This window comes from Argopecten irradians, chromosome 6 (assembly GCF_041381155.1).
Source record: "Argopecten irradians isolate NY chromosome 6, Ai_NY, whole genome shotgun sequence".
NCBI lineage: Eukaryota > Metazoa > Mollusca > Bivalvia > Pectinida > Pectinidae > Argopecten > Argopecten irradians.
The window spans coordinates 14420686-14438560 of NC_091139.1; the positions used below are offsets into that span (position 1 = coordinate 14420686).

The window sequence follows — 17875 nt, forward strand, 5'->3', positions numbered from 1 at the left end:
ACGCATTAAAGCATTTTACCTGCAAGCAATATAAAAAGAACATTATGTGGCACCTAGCAAACTATTCAATTAAACCATTGTAATATACCAAGACATCTTGTATCTTATACTGTACTGGAACAATTACAAAGTAATTAAAGGAAAGAAACTTACAAAACATGTATTGTGAATCAGACTGATGCAGTGGATAACTAGCTATCATGTATATATCTATAATTTTTGTTTTTTTTCCTAAACTCCGACGATATGTACTTATTCAATTAATATGTTTAATTATTCACTCTCGATGGCCTGGATGTAAGCGCGCGAGGGATCTTTGTGTGGGAGGAAACCGGAATGCCCGGAGAAAACCCACGTGATCGGGCAGGTGACCCCTAACTTTTTCACGTCCGTGAAAGGCGAGTGGCTTAACCACTACACCATCCGATTATAAAGATCGCCTATGCTTACATGACAGTGATGTATAGTAAATATTACACTCCAAGAAAATTGATCATCCCTTTAGACTTCATACCTGTATACAATTAATATATAAATGTTCTTAAGTTGTACCAAATCTTACTATTTAACTAACCAAATTCACAATTAAAACACTGAAATTATGTGATGTCAATATTCGGTTAAGGAACGGCAATTCTAGTTCGGAATCATCTCAGCAAGACGTTGGTCAAATATCTTTTTACGGATCACAATACATATTTTTCAAAATCCATACAAAACATAAGTCATATTGATTACCAATAATTCCTGAGATGCTTACTGCTTTATAATAGCGATGAAAGTCAAGCCAGCATTATACATTTTGGAAGCACTATTTGAAAAGCACCTTGTATCACAATTGTATGTCTTTATCAATTACTTAGAGAGAGTTCGATTCGGGTGGACAAATAAATAACTGGGATCATTGGCTCTGGCAGGCGATGGACAAGCGGTAAGGTTGATGATGTTGGCGGATATTTTGCAGGAAATCAAGCACCAAACTTTAATGTCATCTTACTAGGTTCAGCGTAGAACACTGGTGTTCGTGCTTTCTGAGATTTAACAGAGACTCGTGAACCGAATTCTGCTGAATCCAGAGACTTGTGAAGAGACGTTGTTGGATTTTGTACGGACACTTGGTCATCGTCCATAGATTGATGAAGCGATGCGCAGGATCCAATACCATCCTTGTCACCAGCCTCTGATTTCTGTTCCAATTCGCGAACAGATGCTGCAGATGATCGGAGATCTGACTTAGCTGGTGTAGGCTGAGGAAGCGATGTTGTTGACTTTTGAACGTCTGCCCTGTCGCCGTATTCAGCACCCTCCCTAACAGAAGTTGTAGATCTGCTGGCAGACTGTTTGGGTGAATGATTTATATCCTCAGACCGTTCAACCTCTGTTATAGAATTGTGATTATAAAGTTTTATCACAAGTAATAGAGATATAATATAAGTAAATAATGACTAAAGCTCAATTCAGTTCAAGGCCCCACATTATTTTCTGAAATAAATACCATGTGGCTGCATAAAAACGTTGCTATACACAATGAAAGAATTCAACAAAGACTGAACTTACTTACCCATTTCATTACAATCTGCAACCATAGATCTCTACAACTTCCAGTTGTGAGTGACTATGAAAAATGACCAGTACTCAACAGTCTCGTGCTCAACAAGTTTTTACCAAGGTGTCAAAAATATCTGATAACAAAATTCCTAAGAATCACATGGTTCCCATAAATAGTGTTACACTTTCAGAATGCTATAACTTTTGACATGTAACCATCAAAGCAGAAAACGTTGATAAATTCATTAATTCAAATTAGAAAATAAGAATCAATCTTTGCAAAATTGTGTTCTTAAGTTGCTAAGACGTCACGGATATTGCCATTTGGATAGAATTTTTTTTCAAAACGATATCTTTTTAATAAAACTCGTTGCTTAGGTTAATTAGTATGTCTTGTTCACTATTTCCATTGCAGCTATAAATAAACTTTCTACATCAGGTTGATTTATGTTCTAAATATAACAGAATATTAAAATATTGAAAATGTAACATAATTTATGAATCAACATGTATTTCTTTTCATTTCACCTTTGACAGATACCTGCAACACTAATGCAACTGGTGAACCGACATGCCAACGTGTAAAAGAAACTTCAACAAAATGGAACACTCATTCCACACACTAAAACAACATTTTAAGAAATCCTAAAGGTAAACAACCGTAGTGTCATGCATTTAAATACCACATTTGTAAATAGTATATTATCAGACGTCGTCTCCGTGGTGGAACCAAACCGTTGACGAATGGATTCTTTAAAGTGACATAAAGGATAAGCACCAGGAAACAAAAGGTGAAACATTTGTGAAATTCCAAAGAAACATGAGAACAACAACAACATCAGCCAACAACAGGGTTGGGGAGGTCTCAAAATGGCAAACATCTTACGTCTGGTTTTGTAAGAGTAAGCAGACGACCCCCCGGAGGACGACCTTACTGAGGTCTTGGATCCGAGGTCAGTTTCCATACTGGTTTTGTAAGATGATCCAGTAGATTTTATACCCTGTCTTTTGACTTCTGATGACGTCATAGACGTTTGGATGTCGTCATCATCATCGTCACTTTCCTCTACATCTTCTGGGATCTCCTCCATAGCATCTTCGTCATCATCTTTCAAATTTTGTACAAAACTTGTATTAAATGTAAAACTAATAGGTTAAGAGGATTGTTGATAAATTATTCTAAAACCATACACAATGTGTATCTACATATTCAAAGTCAAAATTTAAATCATTGTCTTCAAAATAAACATAGATCAGGATTTATCATGTTAACATGTTTTTTTTCATTCATTTGTCTTTCATGTTTCGTTTTCATAATATTCTTCAAAATCTAAATGAATTTGAGTATTCCAATAGAGCTGATTTCTTTTTAACGAAAGAAATAATAACCTACAAATTTCAGTCGAACATATTTTCTAGAACATCCATTTTAATGACTAGAAATGAGTTTCAAACTTGAAAAACTGGTGATAGGATCAATTCCATCAATATGTGTATATGTACTGTGGTAATTCACGTTGTGAGGCATTTATCATCATCTCTCAAATCAAGGTTTTGAATAAAGAAATCAAACTTTTCATTTAGACTGATTTTTACCATAGCAATATCCGAGTTTCTTTATCTAATACTTCTTTATGACGTTATCCTTTTGAAAATTAAATCTTTTTTCAAGGAAACCAGTCAACATAAACCAACAACAGGAACAATTACACATACTATATTATAATTTTAGAAATATATGCCCAATGCAGATTTACGATATAAAATGTTGATATCACGTAATCAATGAAATATTTCCTTCATGACTTTGGAACCTGTATAGGCGTAGCCTGTTGTTCGATTCCTTTTCATATTTTTATGAAATAAAATCTGTTGAAATAAAAATGACTTTGGATCCATCAAAATATTTCATTGGTAGCAATATTCATGGTTCGTCTTTGAGCAATGAATATTTTATTGTCTCGAACAAATAAATTCCTTAATTGTCTACATCCATGGTTCAGGAGAAATCATGACAACCAGTGAAGATATCTATACAATGAACATTCAGTAAGTGATTCTGTGGTCGAATTCAAACAAGCATTTAGCTCGTAAGCCTATCAAACAAGAAAGTTTACAGAACAATAGTGAGGGTTTAAGACAGAAGTCCCATTACCAAAGCTAAAAATCATCATATATTGATCACATATGACGAAATTGTGAAATGCAGATGTACTGTGAATTAGGAAAGATAATAAAAGCGATCATCCATGATCCAGAGACATATAAATCACTCACACTGATTCTTAGCATTCAACAGAAGTTTAACATAATGTTTTTAAATAGACCTAGTAGTATTTTCATCATTTATTTCATTTGACTTTTCGAATTGAGAAAAAGACCTAAACTATTATGCTTTTAGACAATATTCTTCACCTTAAACGAAGCAGCAAGATAAAATTCAACTGTTTTTATTCACAAAGCAAAATTACCATGCTTTATATCAGAGCATGTCTTGCAATAGTAAAGCAGTATTAAAAGTCTACAAAGGATTTAATACCAAAGAATTCACCAATATTTCTCTTCCAAACATATTGTGTCATTACGACTATAATGTTAATGGTATATATCAGACAAGAAGAAGAGTATTCTCCCTTACATGCCCGCAAACCATATGACAAGCTGTGAAGCATAACACAGTGATGAGAAGTTATTGTCTTACGTTCCATTGTTTTATTCGATTCTGATCGGAGAGAAGAAGTGGACCCCATCATTCTACTAGTAGACGCTGAAGAAAACATTGAGTGAAAAATCAACATCACTTAAATTAGTTTTATCGATACATCATTGATACATTATAATGAAGATCATATGAATTATTATCACTTTATGTGTATACTATATAAAATAAAACTCAATAACCTTCCTCTTGTACTTTCGCCATTTCTTGATGGCTCTTTAGGAATATTAATATTATATATGATTCCTTAAGAGCAATCAAGAAATGGCAAAAGGAAGGTCGTTGAGTTTTATTTTATATATATTCAACTTAACATGACCACGTACTTTTTTTTAGTTGTATATTTACTATATATACATTAAATATATTACTCCCTAATCATTCATCTCCAAATCCCATACTCTAGTTGTTTTTAATATCATAATAACCAGTTAAGTACCATAAAGCACCTACAAATGTTCCTGGATTTTCATAAATTCAGATACTGATACATCACTTGAATATACAATAAACAATGTATCACATTTCTCTCTTTACCCTAAAATGCAAATCATTCAAAACTGAACTAATGAAATAAATGACAATTTTTTTAGTTCGATAACAACTACCATTAATTTTTCTTAGTTTAAAACAATCATAATATTTTCTTTTAGTTTTAAATCAAATTCAAAAACCAACTCTGTGTACTTATTATTATCTGCCAAGTGAATATAAACGTAGTAAATCCAGTACACATCTTAAATCCAGTGAATAGACCAATAGTGAAAGTATCAATAATGCTTCCGGTGATTTGATGGATGTGTAGTAAATGTAGATGTAATATATCATGTAAGTGCATATATGTACATCTACCATTTCGTGAATATCTACAGTTAACGTGTACATCAATCGTGTGAGTGAACACTTTTTATACCTATATTCAACTCAAAACCAACAACTGAATTTATCTGTTATATATCTAGAATTGTAAATTTCAGTAACATATTCCATATGTATATGACACCTCTGCTGACTCTAAAACTTTGTGAATTTTATAATCGACCCTCACATTTGTTGGTGACCTTGTGGTTGAAGGCTTTACACACAGATAAATAATTCTATTATGGCAAGTGATGAAAGGAAGCAAGCAGACCAGCACAGGTAGAGTCATGCAAGCCAGCTGTGACCACTACATTTTGACCTGTGGTTTAGAGTGTGACAGAAGCATTTGACCAGTGTCCATCCAAATTAAACATTGACCTTACATCTTTGAGAAGACATGGACCTGCTGGACATGGCAGATAAAGGCCGGTCACTGAAAGCTTGACCACACATGTACAATAAAACCATATAGTTTAGAACATATATGAAACAGCAGGATTTTTAGAAAACATGTAGAACTGCAGAAGTACATTATAAACAGCTTGCAGATCCATAGAATATTTTTACCTACAGAAACTTTCAAGGTAGCATAGGACAATTTAAACTCTAAAATACATTGTATTGAAATTCTCGTAGCATATTAACCCTTGAACAAAATGTAAAATTTATTAAAATGTAACATATTGCTTTCTCATTACTGACATACTCTATACACATTTCCAACATTTGATTATAATTTTCATACATTTTCCAGTAAAAAAAAACAAACAAAAAACAAAAAACACATAATAATGAAATCAAAATAAAAGTGAGAGAACTAAAGAACTAAGATCTTAAATTTAATATACATAGTGATTACTTTAACAGAGAAAAGTGGTATTTTGTAGTTTACAAACACGTGTGTTTGCAAGAGTGACAATGCATATGTCGTGAAGTCCTTATTTTCATTTAGGGTAAAAATATGTAAACCAGCATCCTCCATTTATATATTACTATGGGGATAAAAGCTACAAACCATTTCACCTCATGCAAGACCCTCAACAACGTGAACTTAATACAATCCACAAACAGTATAGCTTTGTGACTAAATAATAACAAACTTTGGAAGAAATGGTGGTTAAAGTATTTTTCAAATTAAGAAATCTGTTGGTCAAATTTTTTTTTATTAATAAAATTGCTTCCTCTCACTTAATTGTAGTGGTTAGCCAAGCATAACTGTTTATACACTGCATAATATCAATGATAACGGTAGGTGATACCAGCAACAGTCTGATCTATTAAAGTTACTTCCCTTTGTTCTATTCTTGCCTGTACTGACAATACTTAAATGAAATAAAGGGAAATAACTTTGATAGATTAGAATGTACCAGCAAATATGTTCCAATTTGATTCGGATTCCAGTGCCTATACATAGCATTACATGTGTTATAAAGGTATCTGTAGCTAGGATACAGTTCATAAATCTATATACGGTATGAAAGTTAATGTATCATATATGTATATGTAGTAGGCATTTACCAGAACCGGACCTACATGTATATAGGGTTCAGGGAAAATATTTATAGGGGATGAAAAAGATTTCAATTTACATAATCACTCTCATACACGCAAATATATGTTGCCATGTCTTCTACACAATATAAAAGTGAAATGAACATAAAGATAGTCATTAAATCTTAAATGTAGAGTATCATTTACATTAGCTACTATCATCAGTATCATAAAACATCTTCAAATGCAAGCTGAAAATTCTGAAATAAAGCGTGAAAGCAGTAATGATATACTGTAGAATGTAATGAATTTCAAATAGTCAGTATATATATGGTTTGGGTGGGTCAGTCAAACAGTGCTCAATTAAGGTATATAGGGTTGGATTAGCAAACTATCTCTACGTAATAATCTGAAAACAATGTGGTAAGGGGGTAAAAAGCAAACTGGAATATATATATATTGTTTAGAACTGCAAACCAAGTTGGAACACAGTGTTTGGTGAAGTATAATGAATAGCTTACTGCGCTGTGAGGAATTGGATTTCACTGAAATCTGTGAGCCCATAGAGGCACTGTCACCTGGGGAAAGCAATTCAATCCTAATGTTACCTGTACAGGTAAAATCCTAATGACAAACTCAGGGATCGTCTAGGTATTGGTGATCATATTGGATTCATGTGTAAGATGATAATAAAATATAGGAGTAAGACTGCATATATATGTAGGCGAATATAAATATACGTTTGTGATATTACATTGCTTCATTAGAAATTTAATGATAAAATAATATTTTCTAGCAATAAAATAGAAATCAAAACAACATAATATAAACAAAGCTTATTTTGTAAATAAAAAAGTATATAAAGGGGAATACAACACTGAATAAAGATCACATGGATCAGATTCTACTATAATATGTAAGTCTACTTTACATTCACAGGTACAATGCTAATATAACACAACATGTAAAAGACTGCTTTCTATAATACATATCACGCTTCTATGATACTGTTACTATGTTTATATAACGACGACTCATCTTTCTTTCTCTGACTTACATTACCAGTTTCCCCTGACATACATTACATTTTTTCTAAGAAATTTTTTTTAATGTACTTGACGTCTAAAGTTAACATGCATATTCATCATTATTAATAAATCATGTGATCAGATCATATACTGTCTTCGACCCAATAAGCGCCAAGGCATTTAAAAAATTGCATTAATGAAAAGGTGCTAAATAAGATGAAATTATTGCAAACCTATTAAATTTTGATAGCTTTGGTCTTTTGCCCGGGCAATTGAAATGATGCCTCAAAAAGGGAAGGGGTGCTTATAGGGAAATGGCCACTTAATGGGTCGAATACAGTACATTTTGTACTTGCTTTCTTTGATAAAGTCAACTCCCTTTCAATTTTTTTTAAATATTTTTTTCCATGTTTCATTAGAAATCTAAATTTAATTAGATGGTGTTGATAAAACATGTCATTTGTTTACTGATGTTTTCGATGATTACCGTTACACCTCTAGTTCGTTAATAAATGTTACTAATTATCACTATCCTCACAAATGAGCTCTAGTCCACTTCACTGTCTCCTACAAACTGATAACTTTATCTTCATCAGATATGATTATAAAATAATGAAAAAATCAAACAATTTAGGTATGAAACTAAAACTCACCTCTTTTTGAGTCTGAGAAACTCTCAACCTTCTTGCTTCTTCTCTCTCCCTTCTCTGCTCTCTCTAAACGTTTTCTGTTCTTCTGACGGAGTTGCTTTGAAATTTCCAAATTCAGATTACAGAACTGAAATACCAGAATGATATGGTTTATTACGTTTTATTTCAATCCAGATTACAAAACTAAAATACCATAATGATACTGTTTCTTACATTATCTATATAAGTTTAGATTAAAACATCTTTTTTGTTGATACCTTTAGTCATTTTATTCAAATTACTTACAAAGAAATTATTTAAAGTGAATCGTCGGCAAAGAAAACCAGTCTAAATGTGTGCATTGACCTTCCAAAAATCCTTCCATATCAAAACGACTGTCAAGTTCTGCTATGTTGTCCAGTTTTAGGCATTGAAATAATGGAAAAGCCCATTATTTCTTTGCATGCAGAACGATTTTCACAGGAAATTTTATTTTGCTATTTCATAAGAAATTATACTGGATACATTCACACCATTTTTACCAACTTTAGCCTCCCTTTGCCCAACTATTCACTTTAATTTGATAGACAGTTTATTATTACATCTACAGAAGGAATATATCATTTTAAATAAATAGTATATAGATTTGATTTTTTTTTTTTTTTCTCGTTGTCTTTCTAAGATTGTTTTCTATTCTATAGGTTGAAAAGAGGCAATTCAAGCACAGCTTATTATTTCATCAAAGTCAATAAATCAGGAGAATCAATATCTTTTCCTAAAAGAATGTCATTATATTACAATTGTATACGGTTTTTCATACTACAGAGTTCAATTCCATTCATATAAACAAGGATCTTGTTTTATCCTAGTTTGTTTATTGAGTGGGTTGGACTGTAGGTTTTTTTGTGAACAACAATCCTGTTGTTTTCCTAAAAAATATTCATAAAAATATGACTAGGGCAAGAAACTGATTTTGAAAAGCACTTGCCCAAATTTTAGATTTCAGTCTAATTTTATCCAAAACAGGGATATTAAAATTTAAACCGGGCAAGTTTACACCAATTTTCACTTGCATGGAAGCATATTTTACCGGTCTCGGCCCATCGGACCTGGGATATTTCTTGCCCTGATGACCAATCAACATTTATGGTAACCTCAAGGGCAAATAACTCTGTACTTTGCAACACAGTTACTGTGTTTTACTATATATTTATAATGTGAACACATCAACATTCATGTGACACATGCATTGTATACCTGTATATCTGCATTCTATCATGCTATACACAATGCACATTCCATCCACATATCAATGATAATCAATGATAATAGAATTTGATGACGACTCAGACCCTGATAATGTATCATGCTTACCAATATCTCCTGTAACACCTTTTGCCAATTATTATAACATTTGAATTGTTAAGAAAAAATTACAATAATTGTGAATATAATATTCAGGCAACCAAGAAACTCCTTTCTGTCATGCAGTAGATAAAATGACCAACTTAATACTAACAGTGAAAATAAATCATGATGAATATACTCTTGTAAAAGAAAAACTGTAATAAAAATGTGTCACTTTTTCAACCATATCCCAGTATATGGTCATCCCAAATGATACATCTAGCCCTCAAGTTCACCAAGACCATTATATTCATACAATTTTAACAGGTTTTTTTTTAATTTTTGATACACTTAACATTTTCATATTTAGAAAGTGTATTTTTTTTGCAAAATACAGTAAAACCCCTATAACTAGAACAGCAGATCAATAGTTCGAGGAATACAGAGTATTCAACTCAACCAATGTTGGTCACTATTGATCATCGATATTCAAAATGTTTGGACTCAAACTATGACAAACAATATGTGTCAATCACATTTCAATTTCCATGATGTTAAGAATTTTGAACTTTTATGAGGTGGTTTTTTTTATAGTATTAAGATAAAAAAAAGTGTATTACATAAAGAAGAATGCTTGTAAATTTTTCAATGGCAAAACACCTGTTCGATGAATACATGGTTTAATACTATGTATTTGATGAAACGGGGTTATATTTTTATCTGGGGAATAAGGGATATTCGACGAATAGCTGTTCAAGCTATCTGGGGTTTTGTTAGAGGAAAAATATTGGGTAACAGTCCGGACCATGTGATCAGTTCGACAAATTGAGGGTATTCAAGGAATACGGGATCGTCTTAAGAGTATACCATTTCCCAACTGCAATTTTATTTAACTTAGTTTTCGAAATTAACAAAAGTCATTTTTTAAATTTTCATTTTATTATGCTATGAATTGATGTTAATACAATGTACATAACTTTTAATTTGGAAAAAGTTAAATCAACATAAGATATAAATGATTATCACACATCATATATAATTAATATTTTAATATGGATATCTAGCCTAGGTTCAACATGTCAAACATCTAAACTAAGGCGCAAGGAATAATGTGAATAGCATTAAGGTACCAAGAAAATATATGAAATAGTAGTCTCATCATTTAATAAACCTGTATGATCTGATATCACAGTTGTATATGTCATTGAAAACAAAAAGATTAAATTCCTACATCGAAAAATAATCAGTTTAATTTTTTAGTCTAAAAACAACAAAACGCCCAACGTGTCTTAATGGTCATCTGTCAGACTACTAATAAAAAAATTGAAGTACATAGTAAGTCGTTTAAAGATAATGTTTAACTTACATTTATAACCACCTTCACACTTCATGATAAACACCCAGCCTAAAACTTTTTTTTTGGTTTAATATCCTGTTAGGAGAAGGCGGAGGAGGTAAGCTGGAGTACCCCAAAAAAAACCAAGCAACCTGCTATCAGTACCTCGGGCTTTCAACTCCTGATACAGAGGTGGAGGGCTTGTGATAATAAATTTATGTTGAGGACATCTAAACCTTTCAGTCACAACAGACCCTACCTAAACTTACCAGCACATTGTATCCCTGTTTTACATGCACAATATAAATAATGAATCTAGGAATATAATATACTAGCCATGCCAACTAAACATGGCTACAACAAAATATTTGTAGAATTTTAACCTGTTATCAATCTTCCTATTTTTAAAGATGCTCCACCGCTGACAAATGGTATATTTTCACTATCAAAAACAGGAGCAGGCGATTTAGTATTTTTCTTCAGTAACAAAAGTTACTTACTTTACACCATTACCACCTTTGAAAAGTTTGAGCTTATAATTTTACTTAAAGTTAAAATTACAAAAAATAATTAATTGCATCCCGAAAAAATTCCGTGACACTATATCCTATATGGAATGAAGCACTAATTGAGCATGCACCAAAGGCAAAATGAATTATTTTATTATAGTTTTTGTGTTAATTAGACATATATACATACGATTGAACACCAATTATTGTTCAAATGATGAATATCATTTATGCTCTGTCGGCGGTGGAGCATCTTTAAGTGTTTTTAAGATAAAGAAACTTTTATTTTTTTTGTATTTTTATCTTCGGAGACGTAATTTGCCTTTAAAGCTAAAATGCCAAATTGTTTCTCATCTCCCCCCCACCCAAAAAAAAAAAACCTACCCTATTTTTAGTATCAATATTTGGTACCACAAACTGAACTGATACTTTTAGCATGCAGTAAAGCAGGAGTTTTAGATAAATATGAACTTTTTTAAACGATCATCCTTGAGACAATCCCATACAAAAGCTATTCATATATAAATCAGAATTAAACTCGGGTACATAGACATGGTAACCTGTAATTGGGTGACGAAGCATTCCACAATACCCAAAGCAATGCCACAAAATGAGATGCATACATCGTATATAATGAACAAGGAACTCAGGCCAGATGTGGGTGACTATATGAAAGCCATACAAGTTACCTTTTCATAGTAAAATTTTCTCTACAAATAGGAGTGACTTTTGTTATCAACAACATCAAGAAATGGGACAAGCGATTATCTTAATAAACAGCATTGGGGGTCATCATGTGTTTTTTTCACATGTTTTCATTAATCTGAATCTATATCTATTAATTCTTATTTCGTAGGAAAGCATTCTAAGAAATATAGAAAATCTTGTGTTATTTTTCATTTGCTTTCAACTTAATAAGCATTAAATGCAGAAAAAACTTTTCCGTTGGAAAACATTAAATGTCATCCCTTTTTTTTTCAATGGAACTCATAAATTAACCAAAACGATTTGCATAAGAAATGAGATTTGTACGGTTGAATTCATCTTAGCATTCATAGGTAAACAGTAATAAATATATCTGTGCACATTGTCAGGATCTTATTTATACTTATATATATATTATATTTATACTCTATACTTATCTATACTCTTAAGTTTTGAACTAAAATACATTTGTTTTTGCTACAATACTACAATTTCTATAATCATTCATATTCTTACAATAATGACATGTAAAATCTTTTATTTCAAGTAAATCAAAGTGATAGTTAATTATCATCTCCCTTTGTTATATAAGAAGAGACTACTAATAGCAGCAATAAAAGAAAGTTCAGAAAGAGTTCAGATTTAGAACACAAATGTAAAACAGATACCAACCTCTTTGTAATCCAGTTTACCATCACCATTCTCATCAACGCTATCCAGTAATTCTTTTACTTCTTGTTTTGACATTGTTTCTCCTTTCTAAAATTACAAAAATCTTCATTTAAATTGGAAACATTTGAGAATCTTTTAATTTTTATTGCAATATTGTTTAAAATGAATTTCTTCATCTACTGTTTTCGAATATTTGACTGTACTAAAGGGTTCTCACAGAGTTCATGATTTTGAAGAGTTCGTCCAAGGACAGAAAACCATCTCCATTTATGTCGATCCTACGGAAGGCTTTCATCATATCCTCCTGGGACGTTACCTGTTCCTTACGGCAGATGTCAACAAAGTCATCAAATGATATCCCATCTAAAAAACAAACATTCTACATCTGATAAAATTTCTGATATAGTTAATTCCAAAAATATATCCAAACAAAAATTTAATGGGACTAATCCACATATCACAAATATATCCAGTGGTGATGGAATGCAACTCTTTGTAATCTTCCCCCTGAAATGATGTAAGCACAGGATATCGTCTTTTGATGTCATTCCATCACCAATAGAAACAATAGTACCGCACAAACATTATCAGGGATCACATGATACATGAATTATTCCCATTCATAGAAATTGTTGATGAGTTAAGCTTCAAAGAACTGTGTACATATTTTCTCTTGGTGTCTCTGACGGCCAATTCCTGTACAATTTTACGTAATATACTTGAGTAATAATTTTAAAGATCCATAACTTTGATGTGAAACCATTAATATTTGTTCTTATTTTTCTGTCTCAGAGCAGTCTGTACATACTGATTTTTCTTTAGCATATATATATTTTGACATAATCTGCCTGATATCCAGTGATTTTGCCTGTGTAATATTTTTGCATATGTCACTAGTGTAATTATACTAATATGACCTGGAGCAATTTTTAATGGCTGGAAATTCATTGTGATGTTAAGACAGAAACAATAAAACGTCGTTAGGAAAAACAGTGGGACAAAATGGCAGCCATCGCTGGTTGTTCACAATACATTTTGACATAACATTCTTCAAAACATTGGCCGTTGTTGTTATGTGATAAAAAGTATCTTAAATTTGTGTTAATTTCATACGAGATTTTATAAAACTCATCTCAAAGTTTTAATTTTTGCTAGCGAAGGCCTACCAAAATAAAAACTTCTAAGACTGGTTTCATAAGATCTCATATGAAAAGAACACTCATTTAAGATCTGATATAATCAAGGATTATCAATATTCTAAGAAAACTAGTTACCAGTATCAGCATGCCAGTATTTCTTTAGCACACGCTCAGTTGGGTTTCTTCCAGTATCTTGTAAAGCTGAAAATTAAAAAGAAGAAAAAAATTGATATAGCACAAAGATCATTAATTCCATTAAACAATGACAGCAGTATAATTAACACAATGTCATCTAAAAATAGTACATTCTGAATCACCTTGTACTGATCATTGAGGTATCAATGATAGAGCATCCACAAAAAATCATGTTATTTTACACAAAGTTATAAACAATTGTGATAATGAACAAAAGAACTAATTATAAGGCTGGTGCGGGGATACAGCTAGGACACTATATAGTGCTGATATGACTGTGCTGGAGCTCTGACTTGTCGTATCATAATTATACATACATGTAAATTATAATCTGCTAGAATCTGAAGACTACCTCAAATCTTGAGTAGTAAACTAGTATATTTCTTTGTTTAACACTATTTGTATGCATGAAGATACATTGTATGTGTAACCCTTGTCAAAAGTCAATACGGCCCGAATATTTCAATTACCTCTCAGCTAGAGAGAACTTCTCTTTCTTAGCTTAATCAGTTAAATACTTAAAAGCGAATTATAAGACTACAAGGTAAGTATAATCCCAGGGCTTTTTCTCACTGTGTTGGGAATGGGGCCTGTGGCTTTGAATATGGGAAAATGTGCGACAAAACCAAGATTTGGGAAAAATTATGAAATATGAAATAAAGCATAACAAATAAGATTTTTTTATTTCCAATGTAGTTTATGTAATTTTCTGAAGCCAATTCACAAATTTTAAAGTCTTAACCAAATAAGTTCATGCAATAATTTTGGAAAGTTTTCAAGAAATTTTGATTTTGGGAAATTTAAGGTTTGAATTGGGAAAAATTTAGAGGTTTTGCCATGGGGAATGGGGCCGATTTTCGGCCCCAAATCGTGTTGAAAAAAAGCCCTGAAATTCACCAATGAGCCACCAATGCAAGGCCTATGGTAATAATTAAAGTTAAATCATAATTTGTTAACAAAATATGTTTTTGTAATTATTTTGCATATTATTGATATTTATACATCTCTGACGCGTCGCGAAAAATGCCGCGTGCAATGCTACCGCTTTTGAGTCAAAAATCTACCTCTTTTTGCTCACCAAAGGTTAACATGTCTGCCTGAATCCAGAGGTCCTTATGTAACAGGGCGAGAGTATATAGTGTGCTACCAGTAAGGTTGAACCCGCGACCCCGGACTTACTGGTTTAGCTGCTCTACCGACTGAGCTTAAGGGAAATCCCCCCTAGCGCGACGCAAGAAGGCGACTGTATCACTAGTATGTACAATTAAAACCTACTACACTTATATAGTTACTTAGCGAAGGCAGTGATTACGGTATATGTTTATATACAGTCAAACCTCGATGATTCATACTCCGATGAATCAAATTTCTCGCTATATCGAACTTTTTGTCTGGTCCCGAATTTCTTCAAGATATAACATTACTAACCAACCCATGTATGAATCGAAGTTTTATGAATCGAAGTTCTCGATGTATCGAACTTTTTTCATGGACCATTTGTTATGGAATCATAGGTAACTGACACTCGATGATTCGAATAAAAATTTACCTGTACAGATCAGGTGTTCTCCGATACCCCGCGGCATGTTGTCACACCTAGCTGTCTCGCGAGGGCCCTTCGCTGGACAATAGGGATTATGACAGTTTGTGTTGCTTGCTTGATATCATCAGAATAATTAATATCACTGATCAGGCAGATACCCGGTGCTTTGTTTTTACAAGCTGTGTTATTAAATCATAAGTACGGCAAAGATACAGTTAGTCGTTTTTTATGTTCGCCGCCGCCATTGGCAGCGGTTTGTAGAATTTACGGAACGGTAAATAGCGAGCCATATTATTAGTAACTCATACTAAAAACTGTTACATTGCAAAACTTTGGCATAAATACTGGAGCAAATCGATCATTCTAAATCGAAGTATTTTGTAGGTGTTGTAGCGCTTTCGGTTCCTCCTTTTTAGTTTCGTTTTTACAACGTATTTTCGTTTTTATATTCATTCCGTAATATTGACCATCGCTTAAATAGTCACCAAACGAATACATGTACATGGGTTAGGCCTAGTACACATAAGTCTTGTTTATAATATACATGTGTATTGCTAACGGTAGCAATACATGTGATAAATTGCATACTTCGTTATTATTTTGTTTTGCTTGTGGTAAATACCAAGAATATAGAGTTTACGGAACAGTTGGTCATGGTAAAAAAAACATCGGTCTAATTTCAACCACGAATAATTCGAAGTCTCGATGTTTCGAAGTTTTTCTGATGGTCCCTTGAACTTCGATACATCGAGGTTTGACTGTATATAATTGGCGCATTCGATTATTTATACTGTACCTTGAAGGAGTTGTGATTTATTAGTGATGTCCTTTCTAATATCACCAATAACGTCCACATATGCCGCCTTACAGTCAAGGATAAACTCTCCGTCTGATATAGAGGCTCGATTTGAACGACGAGACATAATGATGATGTTTTAAGCTACAGCAAACTGAAGTCTGAAAAGATATATTATAAATCATTTCATGTCAACAACTGAATGCGTATTAAAAATAATTAAAACATTAGTACACTTTAAACTTGTATTAATAATAAATAAACGCTCAACGAATCAGTGATACACATAGACCTATTTTGTGCCTCATACATATAACACAAAGGTATGCTTATCTCAAAATCTCCTATTCAGAGTTTATTTTGTACCTGCTACTGATGTAATGTACAAAATCTGTGTGTTTGCGTGGGGGTGTTAGGTAGCGGTATTATGGAATTGGATGCCATTAATTTAATTGTTATATAATATGCACATATATCAATACGCATAACGACTTTATTATCTATCCAAAGACAAGATAACAGATTGAGCAACTGTGCTATAGACCTCTAGCCTAATCAACATCCTTGTGAGAGAAAAAAAAGTTGTTTACCTTGACGATATGGGAAGTAGTAAGCTGACAGATTCACCAAAACGTCGACGTGGTCCAATTAATATTAATACAGATTTGTTGTCTTTTTAATCACATAGACAACACTTTTAACCAAATAGAACCCCTGGTCCCATTTCATTCGTCCCTCCCTTTTGTTAATACCGTAACGTTAGACAGAGGACAGGCCGAAAAATATCGATCTGTTTTCATTTCATGACAGTGGCTTTTAGAAAAAATTCCTGATATACAGATGAAATAGAATTAATCATTATAATGCAGAAACATCATCTCTTGCACCATAAAGCAGAAGTCTCGACTTACGCAAACCTTACCTTGAAGAAATGTAACCAAATTGTAATTTCACTGGTAAATATTCCAGACCGGAAAAACTATGCACGCCATTTGTTACTACATGCGTAGACTTGTTGCGTCAAGATCCGAACTTCCGGTTTGGTTGGCGGGAAATTTAAATCTTATAGACGTTTACAAAGGGACAATTCACTCAGGCTAATTCTTTTACATAACCAAGAAGCAAAATATGGCATAAATGTATTGTTCTACATTTCTTATGAAACATATAACGTAAAACATTGACAAATTCTACGACATTGTTAAGTATTTTAATTAATATCGTTGAAATAACAAATCGTTGACCAATGCGATTAAGCAGGTACAATATGGACGCTGTACCCATACCTGAGCAAAAGTCACGCACGTTAAACAAATAAACTACATAACCACTGAGAAGGGTATAAAATGATTTTAGG

The 17875-nt window shown here is 32.5% G+C and overlaps 1 protein-coding gene across 21 annotated transcripts in view; it reads right to left on the bottom strand.

Annotated features, from left to right (window-relative positions):
- Window positions 1-17540, bottom strand: part of LOC138325082 (EF-hand calcium-binding domain-containing protein 7-like) — a 34458-nt gene extending 16918 nt beyond the window's left edge. For 7 of the 21 annotated variants that reach the window (XM_069270480.1, XM_069270470.1, XM_069270473.1 and 4 more), the window contains exons 1-11: window positions 17441-17540; window positions 16519-16679; window positions 14120-14185; window positions 13063-13208; window positions 12846-12932; window positions 12158-12178; window positions 8301-8424; window positions 7141-7197; window positions 4250-4315; window positions 2435-2656; window positions 998-1378 (exon numbers count right to left, since the gene is read on the bottom strand). In XM_069270480.1, coding sequence (XP_069126581.1) covers window positions 998-1378; window positions 2435-2656; window positions 4250-4315; window positions 7141-7197; window positions 8301-8424; window positions 12158-12178; window positions 12846-12932; window positions 13063-13208; window positions 14120-14185; window positions 16519-16645 — 1297 coding nt within the window. In that variant the 5' untranslated portion in view covers window positions 16646-16679; window positions 17441-17540. The remainder of the gene's footprint in view (window positions 1-997; window positions 1379-2434; window positions 2657-4249; window positions 4316-7140; window positions 7198-8300; window positions 8425-12157; window positions 12179-12845; window positions 12933-13062; window positions 13209-14119; window positions 14186-16518; window positions 16680-17440) is intronic. The other 14 variants (XM_069270490.1, XM_069270488.1, XM_069270487.1 and 11 more) reach the window with 10 other exon arrangements.
- Between the last annotated feature and the right edge of the window lie 335 nt (window positions 17541-17875).